We start from the raw sequence: 17,787 nt of genomic DNA, 5'->3' as shown, positions 1-17,787 counted from the left end.
TGTATGTGACTTTTTGTTTTTCTCGAGCTGCTCTCAGGATTCTTTGCCTTTGGTTTTAGCGAGTGTGATTATGATATGCCTTGGTGATTTTCTTTTGGGGGTCTATCCTATATGGGGTTTGTTGAGCTTCTTGGATGGTCAGCTTTTCATCTTTCATGATATTGGGGAAGTTTCCTGTCAGCAATTCTTCAATGATCTTCTCCATGTTATCTGTTTTCTCCCCCTGTTCTGGAACTCTGAAGACTCACAGATTTTTGCTTTTGATTGTATCCCACATAATTCTCAGAGTTTCTTCATTTTTCTTTGTTCTTTTTTCTGAGTTTTCCTCAGAGTTGTATCCAAGTGTTTGTCTTCAATTTCACTGATTCTATTTTCCATCGTTTCAAAACTTCTCCTCAGACCTTCTATGACACTGTCGATTTCTGAAATCTTGTTGTTTATCTTTTGGATTTCTAATTGTTGTTTTTGTATGATTTCTAGCTGTGAATTTATTTTAGCATTTTCTTCCTGTATTATTTTCGTGAATCTTTCATTTTTTTTTCCTGTATTTTTCATGAATTTGTCTGCCTTTTCCATGAACTTGTCTATTTTTTCCTCATTTTTGTCTGCTTTTTGCTTCAGCTCTGGGGTAATTCTGAATATTAGAGACTTGAATTCCCTATCAGTTAGGTCTAGTGCCTTTTCTTCTACTGGAAGGTCATCTGTTGTTTTATTTTGGACGCCTACTGAAACCATCCTGTCCTGTTTTTCTAAATGTTTTCATATTGTCTGCTGTCTTCAGGGCATTCAGTGGTTATTTTCCTCATTTATTGATTGTAGGTTTGTTTGTTTTGTCCTGCTTTTTTGTTTTATTTGGTTATGTCTGAGCAGGCGGGCTGTGTGTTCTTTGTTGTTTGCTCATCTGTGGGCATGATCCTTTTCACCTCCTTCTCCAATGGGCAGGGTCAGTCACTCAGGTATGGTAAAGCAGGGCAGGTCCAGCTGAAGGGGAGTCACTGGGATGGGTTGTTTGTGGCACGTACCAAGGCTGACAGTGCGGACCGGGAGTCAGTGCAGGGCAGGTTCCAGTAGGCAGTGCCTGTGCTGCTTGGGAGTGTGATGTTCAGTGCACAGTGCAGGTAGGCAGGAAGGAGGGGGTAGACTGTGATGTGTGGAGCTAATATGGGTATGGAAAAGAAGAAAGAGAGGAGAGAGGAACAGGAGCCAATAACATACACACAAACAAAAAAGACTGCTAAGGGAGCTTGTTATTGGAGTGGAGAGATGAGAGACTGAGAAATAGGGAGAAACAAAAATGAAAAAAAAGAATAAGGGTAAAAGAAAAAAATGAATAAATCGAGAAACTGGAAATGAAGAAAGACAAAAAGGGAATAAGAGAGAGAAGAAAACAAAAAAAAGAAGAGAAAGAAATGCCCCCAGGGATGTCCCTGTGCATCTGCGCAGAGTAAGGGAGTAGCTTCTAAGCCATGCGGTACTGCCCAGCTAGAATGGGCTCCCAAGCCAAGAAAAGAAAAAGAAAACAAACAAACAAATCAAAACAGAACAAGTCAGAGCAAACAAACAAACAAAAAAGCCCCAGGTGTCCCACCAGCGTGGCAGCATGGGCTGGGAAGCGGTTTCACAGTCAAGTGGTGTTTCGCAGCCTTTCAGAAAGAAGCAAAGATGGCGCACAGAGCCAGGTATTTGAGAGAACGGAGTGGGAGGTGATGAGAGGTAAGGAAGGAATCTAAAAAAGTGGAAAAAAGCAACACCAGCAGCCAACAAAAGGCACTCAGGGAGCCGGCCAGTGCAGGCGGGTGGAATCCAAGTGACACCAGGTGAAGCTGGTGCTTCCCAGCCAAGAGACTATGGCTGTAGGAAGCAGAGGAGGCTAAGTTAGGGTGAAGAAGGGTGGGGGGTGGGAAAGCCTATATTGCTGGTTACAAGTTGTTCTGCCTCCTGCTGGAAGCTCTGTGAAGCTGCTTTCTCATACCCTCTGTTCGATGATCTCCGATAGGAGTCCAAGATGGCGGATCTGTGTTGCAGTAGCTGATATGGGATCTCTGCATGTTATCTCTCCTTGCTCTCTGTTCTTGGTCAGTTTCTTATTCCATTTGGTGCTTGGCTGAGTTCCTTGTCTCTTCCTTTGATGCTTAGAGTTTCAGGATTGATGTGTGACTCTGTTTGACTTAGTTTTTCTGATCTTTGCTGCGGAGGGACTGCATGATGCTTCTGACTAAAGCGCCTCGTTGCCCAGAAGTCACCTGCTCACAAGCTTTTAAGACCCCAGATGCTACTCACCAAAGTAGGATGTAGAACATTTTCTTTATAAACTATGTTATGCCAGTTGAGCTAGATGTCCCCCGAGATCATGGTCCCCAGCCCTCAGCCCAGTAATTTGGTCCCTCAGGGAGTTTAGATGTGTCTATGAAGCTTCCATGACCTTGCCTTTGTCAAGTTGTGCTGACTTTCCCAGTATTGTGTTCTGTCTTCCGTGTCACCAAAGCTACACTTATCTATTGTCTGCTTAGTGTTTTTCCGTCCTCAGCATTCCTCTCCCTGGTATCCATCAAAGATTGTCTCTCTTTGTGTGTAAACCTTTTTATAATAGTAGTCTCATACAGTATTGTCCTTTTGTGACTGACTTATTTCACTCAGCATAATGCCCTCCGGATTCGTTCAAGTTGTGAGATGTGTTGCAGATTCATCATTGTTCTTTATTATTTCATAGTATTCCATTCATTGTGTGTATGTACCATAGTTTGTTTATCCCTTCATCTGTTGATAAGCACTTGTTTCCATCTTTTTGGTATTGTGAACAGTGCTACAATGAATATGGGTGTTCGTGGGTCTATTCGTGTGATGGCTCTTATTTCTCTAAGACATATTCCTAGGAGTGGGATTGCTGGAACGTAGGGTATTTTTATTTCTAGCTTTTTTAAGGAAGCACCATATGGTTTTCCAAAATGATCGTACCATTTTACATTCCCACCAGCAGTGCATAAGAGCTCCAAGCTCCCAGCAGGCTCTCCAACATTTGTTATTTTCTGTTTTTTTTTTTTTTTATTTGTGCCAGTAATGTCAGGGTGAGATGGTATCTCATTGTGGTTTTGATTCGCTTTTCTCTAATGGCTAGTGATTGCAAGAATTTCCTCATGTGTCTATTAGCCACCTGAAGGTCTTCTTTGGTGAAATGTCTGTTCATATCCTTTGCCTATTTTTTAATTGGATTATTTGTCTTTTTGTTGTAGAGGTGTTAGACTTTCCTATAGATTTTAGAGATTAGAATTTTTTCAGATTTGTCATAGCCAAAATTTTTTTTCCCACTCTGTAGGTTCTCTCTTTACTCTTTTGGTGAAATCTTTTGATGAGTGTAAGTGTTGAGTTTTTAGAAGATCCCAGTTATCCAGCTTGTCTTCTGGTGTTTGCGTGTTGTTAGTTACAGTTTGTATCCTATTTATGCCATGTATTAAGGCCTCTAGCATTGACCCTATTTTTTCTTCTATGCTCTTCATACTTTTTGGTTTTGTATTTCGATCTTTGATCCATTTTGAATTAGTTTTTGTGCATGGGTCCTGTTTCAGTTTTTTGCAGATGGACATCCAGTTTTGCCAGCACCATCTGTTAAAAAGACTGTCTTTTCCCCATTTAACGGACTTTGGGCCTTTGTCGAAAATCAGGTGACCGTAGGTGGATGGATTTACATCTGGGTTCTCAATTCTATTCCATTGGTCAATGTATCTGTCATTGTACCAATACCAGGCTGCTGTATAGTAGGTTCTGCGGTCAGGTAGTGTGAGTCCTCTGACTTTAGTCTTCTTCTTCAATAGTGCTTTACTTATCCGGGGCTGCTTTCCTTGCCATATAAAGTTAACGCTTAGTTTTCCCATGTCTTTAAAGAATGCTGTTGGTATTTGGATCGGAATTGCATTGTATTTGTAGATTGCTTTGGATAGAACTGACATTTTCATAATATCTAGTCTGCTTATCTGTAAGCATGGTATGTTTTTCCATTTTTGTAGATCTTGTTTGGTTTCTTGCAGTAGTGTTTGTAGGTTTCTTTGTACAGGTCTTTTACATCCCTGGTTAGATTTATTCCTAAGTACTTTATTTTTTTTTAGGGGCTATTATAAATGGTATTGCTTTCTTGATTTTCTTTTCATAGTTCTCTTTATTGGTGTGTAGGAACTCAAGTCATTTTTGGATGTTTATCTTGTATCCTGCTACTCTGCTGAATCTTTCTATTAGTTCCAGTAGTTTTCCTGTGGGGTCTTTTGGGTTCTCTATATGTCGTATCATATCATACGCAAATAGGGATAGTTTTACCTCTTCCTTACCAATTTGGATGCCCTTTATTTCTTTTTCTTGCCTTATTGCTCTAGCTAGGACTTTCAGCACAATGTTAAATAGGAGTGGTGATAAAGGGCATCCTTCTCTTGTTCCTATTCTCAGGGGGAATGTTTTCAGACTCTCTCTATTAAGAATGATGTTGGCCATTGGTTTTGTATAAAACCCATTGCCATCTAGTCATTTCCAACTCATAGTGACCCTATAGGACAGAGCAGAACTGCCCCATGGGGTTTCCACGGAGCATCTAGTGTATTTGAACTGCCATCCTTTTGGTTAGCAGCTGAAGTGTTAACCACTATGTCACCAGAGTTTCTTGGTTTTGTACAGATGTCCTTTATCATATTAAAGAATTTCCCTTTATACCTATTTTATTGAGAGTTTTTATAAAGAATGGGTATTGGACTTTATTGAATGCCTTTTCTGCATCAATTGAGACGATCATGTGATTATTCTGTGTTTTTTATGTGGTGGATTATGTTGATTGATTTTCTAATGTTGAACCATTCTTACATACCTGGTATGAATCCTACTTGGTTGTGGTTTATTATTTTTTTTATATGATGCTGAATTCTATTGGCTAGAATTTTGTTGAGAATTTTTGCAACTATATTCATGAGAGATATTGGTCTGTAATTTTCTTTTTGTGTGGTGCTTTGCCTGGTTTTGGTATCAGGGTTATGCTGGCTTCATAGAATGAATACAGAAGTATCCCTTCTATTGTACTTTCTATTTCTAAAATCTTGTTGTTTATCTTTTGTATATCTAATTGCTGTTATTTTACAATTTCTAGTTGTTTATTTTGACATTTTCTTCCTGCATTATTTTCCTGAATTCTTCCATTGCTTTTTCTGCATTTTCTGATTTTTTTCTGTATTTTCCATGATTTTGTCTATTTTTTCCCTATTTTTGTCTATGTTTTCCTTCATCTCTTGGAGAGCCCTGAATATTAGAGTTTTGAATTCCCTATCAGGTAGTTCCAGTGTCTTTTCTTGTAGTGGAAGGTCATCCAGTGTTTTATTTTGGTCACTTTTTGGAGCCATTCTCTCCTGTTTTTATAAATATATTTTGATATTGTCTGCTGTCTCTGAGACTTTCAGAAATTATTTTCTTCTTCATTTATTGATTGTAGATTTGTTTGTTTCACTTGGCTTTTTTGTTTTATTTGGTTATGTCTGGGCAGGCAGGCTGGGGATGTTTTGTTGCTTGCTCATCTGTGGAGACAACACTTCTCACCAGCTTGTCTAGGTATCCAGGGCCAGTCACTCAGCTACAGTGCAGCAGGGTGGGTCCAGCAAGGGTGGATTGGTAGGGATGGGTAGTTTGTGGCACAAACTGAGGCTGGCAAGGCGGGGCTGGGGGCAGTGCAGGGTGGGGCCTGGGGGACTGTGTTGGTGCCACTCAGGGCGTGGAACTCAGTGCACAGCCCAGATAGACAAGAGGGAAGGGAGAGGATGTGATGTGCGGAGCTAAGTGAGTGACAGGAAGAGAAAGAAAAGAGAGAAACAAATGCAAAAGAAAAAAAAGAAAAAAATAAAGAAACGAAGAAAAATTAAATAAAATGGCAATGCAGTAGAATTTGGCAGATGGAGGTGAGGTAGATCTCGTGAGGCCATGTACTGGTGGCTTTCTAGCTAAGCAGTGCAGCTGGCCTGTCGAGAAGGGGTGTGGGTGTTGCACAGGGCTAGGTGAGGGGGACAAATGATAGGAAGGAGGGGAAAGAGAGAGATCAACCAACCAATAAACAAACAAAAAATGAAATAAAAAATAAAACCAACAACAAAAATAAATAAATATGGTGGTGGGGGAGCTGGCCATTGGGGGTGGGGTGGAATTGCAGTGGCAGTGAGCTGATGTCTGTCTTGCTGGGTGGCACAGCACGGCCCTTCAAGAAGGGGCAGAGCCAGCTCAGGGCCTAGGTGTGAGGGAGAAGGGAAAGGGAGAAAGGGAAAGATAAAGAAAAATAAAAAATGTGGTGCTCAGGGAGCTGGCCTGTGGTGGCGGTGCAAACCCGGGGAAGACGTGTACCAGAGGCTCTCCAGCCAAGAGGTACAGCACGGCCCGCCAAGAAGGGGGAGTGGCGCACAGAGCTAGGTGGGTAGGAGAAAGGAAGGAAGGGAGAGATAGAGAAAGAAGAAACAACAGCATAAAAGAAAACAAAAACAAACAAAAAATAAGTAAATAAAGAAAATGGTGCTGAGGTAGCTGGTCGGTGATGCAGTGCAGACCCAGGGAGACCACAAGCAGTGACTCTTCAGCTGAGTGTTGCAGCACACCCCCACAAGAAGGGGGAGGGGCAGTGCACAGGGCTGAGTGGGCAGGAGAAGGAAAGGAGAGAGAAAAGAAACAGAAAAAAAGAACAACAACAAAATAACAAAAAAGAACAAAACAACAAACTAAAAAATCACAGCCTGTTAAGAAGGGGTTAGCTGGGTGGGAGAAAGGAAAGGAAGGGAGAGACAGAGAAGCAAAAAAAAAAAAAAACACAAAAACAAAAACAAACAATACCAAAAAACAAACAAAAAAATGGTGCTGAAGGGGCTGGCTGGTGGGGACAGGGTGGACCTGGCCCCAGCGGCAGTGAGCTGGTGTCTTTCTGGCTGAGCGACAGCAACAGTGGAAGCAGCAGAGGCCTCATACAGGGAAGAAGGGTGTGGGGTGGGAATGCATGTATCCCTGGTTACCGGGTGCTCTGTTGCTTGTTGGGAGCTCCGTGAAGTTGCCTTCCTGAATTCCCTGTCTGCATTCCTTGGTGGCTGTAGTCCAAGATGATGAATCCATGCCGCGTTAGCTGGTATGGGAAATTCACTCTGTAGCTCTCCTCATTCTCTGTTCTTTGTCAGTTTCTTATTCCATTCAGTGCTTGATCAAGTTCTTTATTCCTTTATTTGATGTTTAGGGTTCCAGGATTGACATTTATATCTGTTTTACTTAGTTTTTTGGGTTTTTGCTGCAGAAGGACTGTTTCTGTCTAAAGCGCCATGTTGGTGCTGCCTCTCTTGCTTGGACTTTTGTAGCAGTTTTCTAATTGGTGTCCTGGCTCCCCAATAATACCACTTCATCATGCTTTCCAAACTATCACTAAAATTATATTCATAAAATAAAATTTGATCTTGTCCCTTCCGTTATTTAAAGACCTCCGCTGCTCTCACTGCCACATAAGGCATGTAATCCTCTTCACAGTCTGATCCTCATCTACCTCCACTCCAACTACACTGAACTTTTCACCCTTCCATAAAGATGCCATGCCACATACAACTTTGTGTTTACAAAAATGGTTCTTGCTGTCTAGAATTCCCTTTCCTTTCCTTGCTTCTTTGCCTGAATAGTTATCACTCATCTCTACACTCCCAGCTCAAATGTTGTTGTTACTTTTTCTCTAAAGTATTTTATGTCTTCAGTACTCTGTTTATTTATAATTTTTAGCACAGTTAATTCTCTATTTATATGGTTTCCTTTCCCATTGGACTGTGAATTTTTTGAGTAGACATACCATGGAGCCCTGGTTTTGTGGTGGTTAAGAGCTCGGCCGCTAACCAAAAAGTCAGCAGTTCAAATCCACCAGCTGCTCCTTGGAAGCCCTATGGGGCAGTTCTAGTCTGTGCTATAGGGTCTGTATGAGTTGGAATTGACACAATGGCAATGAGTACAGGTAGCATCTCAATGCCAGCAAATTGCCTGACCTATAGGAAGTATAGAAAAAACAAAACAACCAAATCCACTGGCGTTGAGTCGATTTCAACTCATAGCCACCCTATAGGACAGACTAGAACCGCCCCATAGGGTTTCCAAAGCTGTAAATCTTTATAGAAGCAGACTGCTACATCTTTCTCTTGCGGAGCCCCTGGTGGATTTGAACCACCAACCTTTTTGGTTAGCAACCAAGCACTATAGGATATATAAATGAGTGAATGACATTAAAGTCAGTTGGAATAGCACCCTAGCCCCATCCATTTATTCACTCAGTAAACATATATTGAGGTTCAGATTAGAAATCCCTCAGGTACAATGTCATGTGGTAAGGACAGAGTGGCATAAGAATCCAGCAGAAGGGCATTTTAATGTAGAATACCTCCATACAACCTACACTCTGGTTACACTGAACAGACTACCTTTCCATAAACATGTTATGCTTTTACATTATTGAGTTTTGCACACACTATTCTTTGTATCTAAAATTCCAAACCCTTGTTTCTTTGCTTGGTCAATTCCCACTTGCCTCTAAAGACCCAGCTCAAATGCTACTGCCATTTGCTCTGTGAATCCTTTCTCAGAGCAGTTTGTGTAAGGGATCTTGTGAAAGGTAGGGTGGGATCAGAATTTTGAGGCACTTGAATACCAGGCATTACTCAGTAGGAAATCTGATATGCAGTGTGAAGCATGAGAGTGACACATGCCTCTTAGCAAGGAGACAGGAAGTAGTGTGCAAAGGCTTGATTGCATTTCTTTGTGTTTTTACCTATTTCATGGATATATTACCCATTTCCTGACCACAAGAACATTAAAGTATCCTTAGTTGTGTATACCCAATTACAGGGGGTGAAAAGGATTGAAATTTTGTTTTGCCATTAGCAGATAAAAACTCTTAAATATCAGTGTTGTATGTATGCTTAAGGAATTTCTAATATATTTTTAAAAAGACTCATGCATTTAATTTTAAAGAACAATTCAGGCAGCAAGACATTACTAATTATTTATACTATGAACATTTTCAAATGCAGCACTTACAGCCTGAAATTAGGAAAAATTGTTTTAAATGGAATGATCACATAAAAATTTGAGGATTAAATCAAGAACAAGGAAATTACTTGGAAGCAGGAGCTATATAGTTGATAGAGAGTAGGGTGTAAATGTCTTAATCTAAAATAGTGATAATCTGCTTAGAGGAGGTAGGATTTCTTAGCTACTGTGCAGTGATAATGGATTTTAATAAATAATTTCTTAGACACCAAAAGATTTCTTCAATTGCTGGCTTAAAACAAATCAAATACAATATTAAAAGACAAACTCCCAAATAAAGCAAAACTATTAACAAATTTAATAGACTTTCTAACTCTTTGGAGTACTAGGATATTTGGCACAAGGGAAGAAACATGATTCATGGGAATGGTGTCTGCATAAAAGGAACTACACAGTAAAACAGACAATTGGATCACCATGATCTACACTAACACACAAATGATTTAATGTAGTTTTAAGACTATACAGCATTGGGATTACCTTTTGATTTTGTAATGCTTTGTTTTTTGTTTTTGTCTGTGTTGTGGTTAGATCCCTCTGAAATGTATTAGAACACACAAGATTTCCTAACTGGTTCTTGGTAAAGCGACATACTATTTCGTGGTGTGTAAGAAAATAGCTCCAAGTTGAGAATGATGTGTTTATTGGAAGCAGGGTAGAGAAATTCTTCAAGATGTCTAATGAATGGTTCCTTTAAGACTCATGTCCTGAAACACACTGAGTAGTTCCACAATCACAGGATTCATAAAAATATTATTTTGTAGAAAACTAAGAGGATTCCTTGGCAAATCATGCTTTCTTTGGCACCAACTAACAAACTTACATTTATGGGCTAGTTAACAAAGATAACTGGAATACATATATATGTGTGCGTATGTGTGTGATTTTATATGCGTATATATTTATATATAAGACTACATATATAATAAATAACGTTTAAACTTCAAAGCATTATTTTTTATTATTTACATATATGTATACCTATACACACACACACATATATAAACCCATTGCCGTCGAGTCGATTCTGACTCATAGTGACCCTATAGGACAGAGTAGAACTGCCCCATAGGGTTTACAAGGAGCTGCTGGTGTATTTGAACTGCTGATCTTTTGTTTAGCAGCTGAGCTCTTAACCACTGTGCTACCAAGGCTCATATATATATATATATATATATTCACACGTACATATATATGTATATCACACCCCCCCATACACACATCTTATAACCATACTCTGCAGGAATAGCTATGAGAGGCATTAAATCAGAACATGTTTATCAATAAGCACATGTGGATTAACCAGTAAGCAAGGTATACACAGACTTTTAGTAAGCCCGTGCATACCTTGCTTATTGGGTAATCTGTCCCTGTCAGTAAGTGAGAAGCAGACTGAGAATGAGCAGGTACCCTTGGCCATGGGACACACTTATCCTTTCTATTGTGTTTATTTTACCTGGAGCCATTCCACTGGATCCATAGTAACTTATCGAGAGGCAGATTCCATTTTCCAAGGTGGCAGTAAAAGATCCAAACTTGCTTATAGCTTTTTTCTTGACATTTGATTCTTCTAAAAGAAAAAAAAATTTAGTCAAAAGAAAAGTAAGTAACCAAAACTCAGCATGAAGGCTGGGAATGGACATCTTAATTGTTCTATCTAACTTAAAAATAATCAGTTTAACCCTTACCATGCTCTCAGGGCTGTCAGAGGGAATATATATGACTCTTATTTTAAGTTAAAATGAAGAGAGGAAATAAACTGGCTGATGGCATAGCCATATGCAGGTTATTCATATGACGGATTATTTGTGTGAATTTTAAAATGAAAACCATCAATTCCATCTCAAGGTCACCATATTTTAAAATGCATTCGAAAATCTCCACACTGAAAATTCCTTACATTTTAAATCACATTTTAAAATGGTTTCAATCAAACATAATTTAAAAGCAAAATATGTTTAAGCATACGTTCTGAAGGCATATGTGAAGAATTTATGTATTTCCTGTTTTTTTTTTTTTTTTCAGTTCCATTCCCTCTATTATAATAGACAGTCAATATGGGGCAATACTAATTTACAATATTCTGATCCACAAAGAGATCATATCTAGATGGTAAAATACAAATGACCAATGGAACAAAAGATAATACTTAGTGTCGATCAGGGTGCAGGGAAATGTTATTGTTAGCTGCTGACAAGTCAACCCCCAACTCATGGCAACCTGATGCATTTTTGTTCCATGACAGGTTGTGGATTGAACCGTTGTGCTCCACAGGGTTTTCACTGGCTGATTTTTGAAAGTAGATCACCAGGACTTTCTTCCTAGTCTATCTTAGTCTGGAAGCTCTGCTGAAAGCTGTTCAGTATTATTGCAAGATGCAAACCACCACTGACAGACAGGTAGTGGCTGTATATTAGGTGCATTGTCTGGAAATCAACCTGGGTCTCACTCATGGAAGGCGAGAATTCTACCACTGAACCAACAATGTCCCTCTACAAGGAAATAGGCACCTTCATACACTATTAATAAGAGGGTATGTTGGTAGAAACTGGAGGGAAAGTACTTTGAAATAACCTATCTAAGAGGGGCCTAGTGGAGAGAGGAATATTAGTTAGAGAACAAACAATGAAAAAGTAGAACACATGCTCAGCAAAATAAAAGTTTTGGAAGGAAAAAGTTCAAGAAACACTTGTTTTTTTTTTTTTTAAAGCACATAAGTATATTTTTAAAAAGTCCTTTCTGAAATTTAAAAACGTGCTTTCCCAGTCAAATCACTCAGCAGATGAACTGAAGGGGAAGACGTTCACTTTTGATATTTAAAGGCGTTTCTTGGAAAATGGGGTGAAAAAAGTATCTCAAAACCCAGAGCAAACATTTAAACAGAAGGAAGTAGTGAAGACTATTTAAAGTCTTGGTGGACAAATTTATGTGAAAAATAGGTACTCCAGAAAAAAAAAAAAGAACAAATGAAAGAGAGCAACAACAATAATGATAACAGAAGAAAATTTCCCTGAGCTGAAGCTAGAGCTGAATTCTCAGATTAAAATTCCAAACTAGAGGGTAGAAGACACTGTCATAGCAACTGTGAGCCACAGAGAGAAAAGAACAACTCAGGGGTCCTATATCTAGTCAAGCTATCATCCACTCATTTACTTGTTGGCCAAAACAAGGATATTCAGAGAGATGCAACCGTCTGAGGAGAAAACATAATAAAACTAAAAAACAATAAATAAAAAACTACAGAAATCTTTATAAAATTGGAAAGAAGAAAGTAAGCAGTGGTGGGCAATGAACATTGCTCCCTATCTCTCCATCTCTCTTCCTGTCTGCCCTTCCGTCCATTTGTATATTCATCTAGATCAGGGTGGGCAAATTTTTTCTGTAAAGGGCCAGACAGTTATTATTTGAGGCTTTGTAGAACACGTATGGTGTCTGTTACATATTTTTCCTTGCTTTTTTTTTTTTAAACAACTTTTTACAAATGTAAAAACTATTCTTAGTTCACACCCATACAAAAACAGACTTTAGGCCAAATTTGGCCAGTAGCCCATAGTTCGCTGACTCCTGAGGTAATTGAAGCAATATGCAAAAAAGAAGATTATTAAATAAATTATGGTATATATATTTACATACATACATAAATATATATTCATATATAGATACATATTTTTATTTATTTAGGTGAAAATCACCTAAATATGTAAAAGCATGAAAATAATTAAATAAATTATGATAAACATATATACCAATGAAATATTATGATGCCATACTATTTGAAAAGCTTGTTTTCAAAGAATAACAAGTAGAAAAATGCTCATGATGATAAAGTAAAAGAAAAATACACTAATTATAACCATAGCTATTACTGAGGTGACAGAATTATGGGCAGCTGTTACCTTCTTTAACTATTTCTACATTTTCTAATTTTTTATAATAGTCTGTATACTTCACTACCAGGTAAAACAAAGTAATTAAAGTTTTCTGTTGCAAAGTTCTTGAGTACATTCATACTTGTCAGACATGGTGTTTTTATCTTGGTTTTGAGAAATACTGTCACTGTTACAAAACTTGGGTGATTTAGTTATTGATCTTATCACTAATGTTGAGTCCAAAAAGCTTTATTAATTAAGTAATCTATTTCTGCGGGTATAACCCACAACACTTTGGGCAGAAAGCAACTAATTTATCCAGGTGGTGTTGCCTGAGGATGTTAAATGGTGCTACCAGGAAGTGTCACGGTGTTTATCAGTGGAGGACTCATTCGCAGCTCACCTTTGAGCAGGTAGATACTCTCATTTTCCCTTGTCTTTGCAACCTAAGAAATATGGTGCTACAGAGAGAACTAAGTAATAAAGAGAGGAAAGAAAGAAATCCCACGATTTGCAAAGAATACTGGGGTAAAGCTAAAACTTCAGTGTTACTATTGTTAGGAGCCATCGAGTCAGTTCCGACTCATAGCGACCCTATGTACAACAGAATGAAACACTGCCAGGTCCTGCGCCATCCTCACAATTGTTGTTATGCTTGAGGCCATTATTGCAGCCACTGTGACAATCCATCTCATTGAGGATCTTCCTCTTTTTCACTGACACTCTATTTTATCAAGCATTATGTCTTTCTACAGGGATTGGTCCCTCCTGATAACATGTTCAAAGCACATGAGACGAAGTCTTTCCATGCTCAGTAATGAAGTCACTCCTGAGGTTCACCCTTCATCCAAAGATTGTTGTTGTTGTTATTAGGTGCCATCGAGTCAGTTTCAACTCATAGCGACTCTATGTACAACAGAACGAAACACTGCCCGGTCCTGCGCCATCCTCACGATCGTTGTTGTGCTTGAGCCCATTGTTGCAGCCACTGTGTCAATCCATCTGGTTGAGGGTCTTCCTTTTTTTCGCTGACCCTGTACTTTATCAAAACCTTCAGTAGGAATCAATTAACGGGGACCTGAGTCCTAGAGGGAGTCCCTAGGTGTTGCAAACAGCTGCTACCAAAAGGCTGGAGGTTCGAATCCACCCAGGGGCATCTTGGAAGAAAGACCTACTTCCAAAAAACCAGCCATTGAAAACGCTATGGAGTACAGTTCTACTCTGACACACGTGGGGTTGCCATGAGTTGAAATCTACTTGACGTCAACTGGTTTGGAGTTCTACAGACTGAACTTGGTACAAATGTTAAACCCAAATTAAGGCCAAAATGCACACTGCAAACTCAATATTGCCACACACAAGGTTGGGAAGACTCTGTATGACGACTGGAATCAAGAGCTAGGTGCGCTACAGGGGCAAAACCAAGTGAGCAGCCCACTATAGATTAGGCCACACTACACACTACATCAGGGAAGATGCATGTAAGCAGAATAGCACAACACCTCGGTTACCATCTAGAAAACTCCCATGTGCTAAGTGCAAAGGACCCATCTGTGCTTCTGCCAAGTGGATGGATTTGCTGGCACAGTAGTAAAGTATTACCCTCCACAGGTCAAGATGTAGCTGCTTACCTGTTTCAGGCCTTGGCTCCTCATTTTTTAATTCTTTCTCTTCTTCTGAAGAATGATCCTCTTTTTTATTTACCTTTTTCACAATTGTTTCAGGGTCTTTTAAGTGAATCATAAAACTGTGCTTGTCCTTTTTCACTTTCACTTTGATAAAAGTTGGGCCTAAGGAATGATCATGGGATAGAAGACAGGCTGAACGTGATGCCACACGAAGCTGCCTGACAAGAGGTTAGTGCAGCAAAGAATTTAAACCAGGTAGTGGACATACCTAGGAGTATCAACACCTTTATAAAATGATGTCTAAAGGACTAAAGGGTGGTGGAATTCCAGGAATAAAGGGTAGATGGATCAGGGAGCTATTTGCAAGTCTTTTAGTCACAGCTCAATTAGAATCACATAAGCCAATCGATTACAAGAGGAAATAAATCGGCTGAGGCTAAGATACACCGATAATCAAATTTGTGACTAATTAAATGAGATAATTAATGTGAATGGGTTTTGCAACTTACAAAGAATTACATAAATGCTAGTTATAGTAGTTATTATTGTTAGCAGGTACAGACAAGAATTTTCCTAACATCACATACTCTCTTTTAGTATTCCGACTCATTTTTCCTTTTTAATCTTTTTTCTTTTTTATACAGTATTCTTTCCAACTTTGACTGAGCTATCATCTCTCAAAACTGACAATATTGTTAGGATGACAAAACTCTATTTACTATGAACCATCTGAAACTTATACATGTTGCACGCACATGCAAATCTTTGTAAGAGTGAGGAATAATTATTTAAAATAGACTATAGCATTAAAAAAAAACTTGAGTCCAGTGCTCTTCTCAGTTATGTGAGCTCTATCTTTAGTTGCCACTAATTGTACACTATTCTCAAGGGTGATATTAAAAACATTAAACAATAGTAAAGCATGTGGTAATATAAATAAATATATACTGATGTATAAATTAAAAAAAATTATGTTTTAAATAAACAAAATGAAACTTTTTGGCAATCGTTATACAACAAGTATTTTTTAAAATCATTTTAATAATTTCTAAAATTTTTTTTTTTACTTTAAAAATCATTGGTGTGATTTTTTTGTTTGATGTGATCATTAAAATTTAATGATGCTCCTGAGCCATGGTTCCATAGGGAACAGCATCTAACTCTTGCAATGATTTCCTATTAAATTGATAGTCATGAGGGAACTACAAAAAAATAAAAGAAGGAAAGAGAGAAAGGGAAGGAGAGAAGGAGGGAAAGAGGGAGGAATAAAGCAGAAAAGAAGGAAGGAAGAAGGGAAATAAAGTAGGAAAGCAAGCACAACATGGTTTGTACAACTGGGTGAGTGCTTGCGAGCCCTCTGAGTTTTGGTGTGCCCCAGCAAGTGAGGGAGCAGAGGGAGACGGCAGGGGTGGGCTGTGTCATAGGAGGAGGGAAGGAAAGGGGAGCCATGTGCTAACATTGACCCTTGTTGGGGTGCATCGTCTTCTGACAAACAGGATCTTAATCACATTCCCTCACACTGACTTCTTCACGCTCTCAGAGACCACTGTCCCCCATCAGATGATAAGTTGTCAAATAAAGCATAGCTCTCCAAAACCACCTGAGGGGTCCTTAAGGCACAATGAAAAGCTATGCTTGCAGTATGCCCCTAACAGCTTCCCTAGAGCCCAGGTCCTGCTCTTCCCTTGGGAAGAATTAAGCATTTCCTCTCAGGGTTTTACAGACTAGTTCCTTCTCAGCTCTCCTGCCAAACACCCTTCCCACTTAAAGACTTCTTAATCCAAAGGCAATTTCTCGATAGTTGAAATAATCAGATCTCTGCAGCAGGCCCCGAGCTCTGTGCCCCAGAGTCCAAGCCGAACAAACTCATAGCGTGCCCTGGGTTTCTGAGATAACAGGATGTGTTGTGATTAATATTATTAATTAATTACTGACTGTGCTCATTGCAGTAACTGTTATATTATTTATCAATAGTATGGAAATATTTTAATATTTTAACATTGGGTATTGTTATATTAGTGTGTCCAAGCTAAACTCTCAGCTGACCAATGGCTTGTAGAGTCCATTATGATACAAGAATTTAAAGTCTGAAAATGTGGGATATGACACATAAATGAATTGCAGTGGGCACATCACCATTCTCACCCATCATACTCAGGAAGAGCTTTTAAGGTGCCACATGGTCTGAAATGGGGTAACACCTTTCAAGCCAATAACCAGCTGCTTTTAAAATGCACCTTTTTCAAATGATGTCTTTTCCACTTCAATCTGTCCTCCATCCGAAGGATACAGATAGTAATTTGTCCCTGAGATTTGGATGGGTACATCTCCCATATTGTATCCTCGAAACTAGAAAAGAAAACATTATGCTTTGAGTGAGGAACTGCAACTGACAAAAATCAACTCACCAGTATTGGCCAATTAAAGTCACCATAAGCTTAATTTGTGCTAATTTTTCTGTCACTCTGTAGACCCATGACTCATGGGTCTTTGTAGACCCATGAGGCCTTCTTCTTATTTTTAGCCCCGTCTGTGGTGTTACAATGAGATGCACAACTAAAGGAGGTCCAAGACGTTAAACTCTGTTCACTGGGGCATCCTCATAACCCAGTCTAAATCAAATCATCCTAATATTGCCAAGGCAGTGTGAGTAGAAATTTGTTTAATTGGCTGTTAATCTTCTGTTTAAAGTGAACTGTTATTGTGAGGTGTAGTGACATGACACTTTAGAAGGTCATGTGTTAAAGATGTGTTAAAGGATTTTTTTTTTTTTACTGAAGTGTTGTTAATGGAGCTTATTTTATTAATTCTTAATTTTTAGGGAAAATAGGAAAAGTGGAGGCACTTGGGTGATAAGATATGGAACTACTTCTGAGAGGCAGAGAAGAACAAGGGAGCTTAGGGCAGTGGCTTTCCTAGCGTGGTTTCACCTGGGAACTTGTTAGAAGTGCAAATTCTCCAGCCCTAGCTCAGACCTACAAAGCAGAAATTCTTGGAGTTGGGCAAAGCAATTTGCGTTTTAAAAGATGTCCTGGTGATTCTGGACTATATGAAGAAGAACAGGGCATCAGGATTGGAGGAAGACTCATTAACAACCTGGGTTATGCAGATGACACAACCTTGCTTGCCGAAAGTGAAGAGGACTTGATGCACTTACTGATGAAGATCACAGACCACAGCCTTCAGTATGGATTATGCCTGAACATAAAACAAAAGTCCTCAGG

At 39.0% G+C, this 17,787-nt stretch overlaps 1 protein-coding gene across 1 annotated transcript in view; it reads right to left on the bottom strand.

Moving 5' to 3' along the window:
- The window catches only part of SPAG17 (sperm associated antigen 17), a 361,237-nt gene that overhangs the window by 115,733 nt on the left and 227,717 nt on the right, over positions 1-17,787 (bottom strand). Inside the window, exons 22-24 of the mRNA XM_004380343.2 lie at positions 16,801-16,912; positions 14,567-14,725; positions 10,523-10,636 (exon numbers count right to left, since the gene is read on the bottom strand). Coding sequence (XP_004380400.1) covers positions 10,523-10,636; positions 14,567-14,725; positions 16,801-16,912 — 385 coding nt within the window. The remainder of the gene's footprint in view (positions 1-10,522; positions 10,637-14,566; positions 14,726-16,800; positions 16,913-17,787) is intronic.

The sequence above is a fragment of the Trichechus manatus genome, unplaced genomic scaffold (assembly GCF_000243295.1).
Source record: "Trichechus manatus latirostris isolate Lorelei unplaced genomic scaffold, TriManLat1.0 scaffold00073, whole genome shotgun sequence".
In the NCBI taxonomy this organism is placed as follows: domain Eukaryota; kingdom Metazoa; phylum Chordata; class Mammalia; order Sirenia; family Trichechidae; genus Trichechus; species Trichechus manatus.
This window is presented reverse-complemented; position numbering and strand designations above follow the sequence as displayed.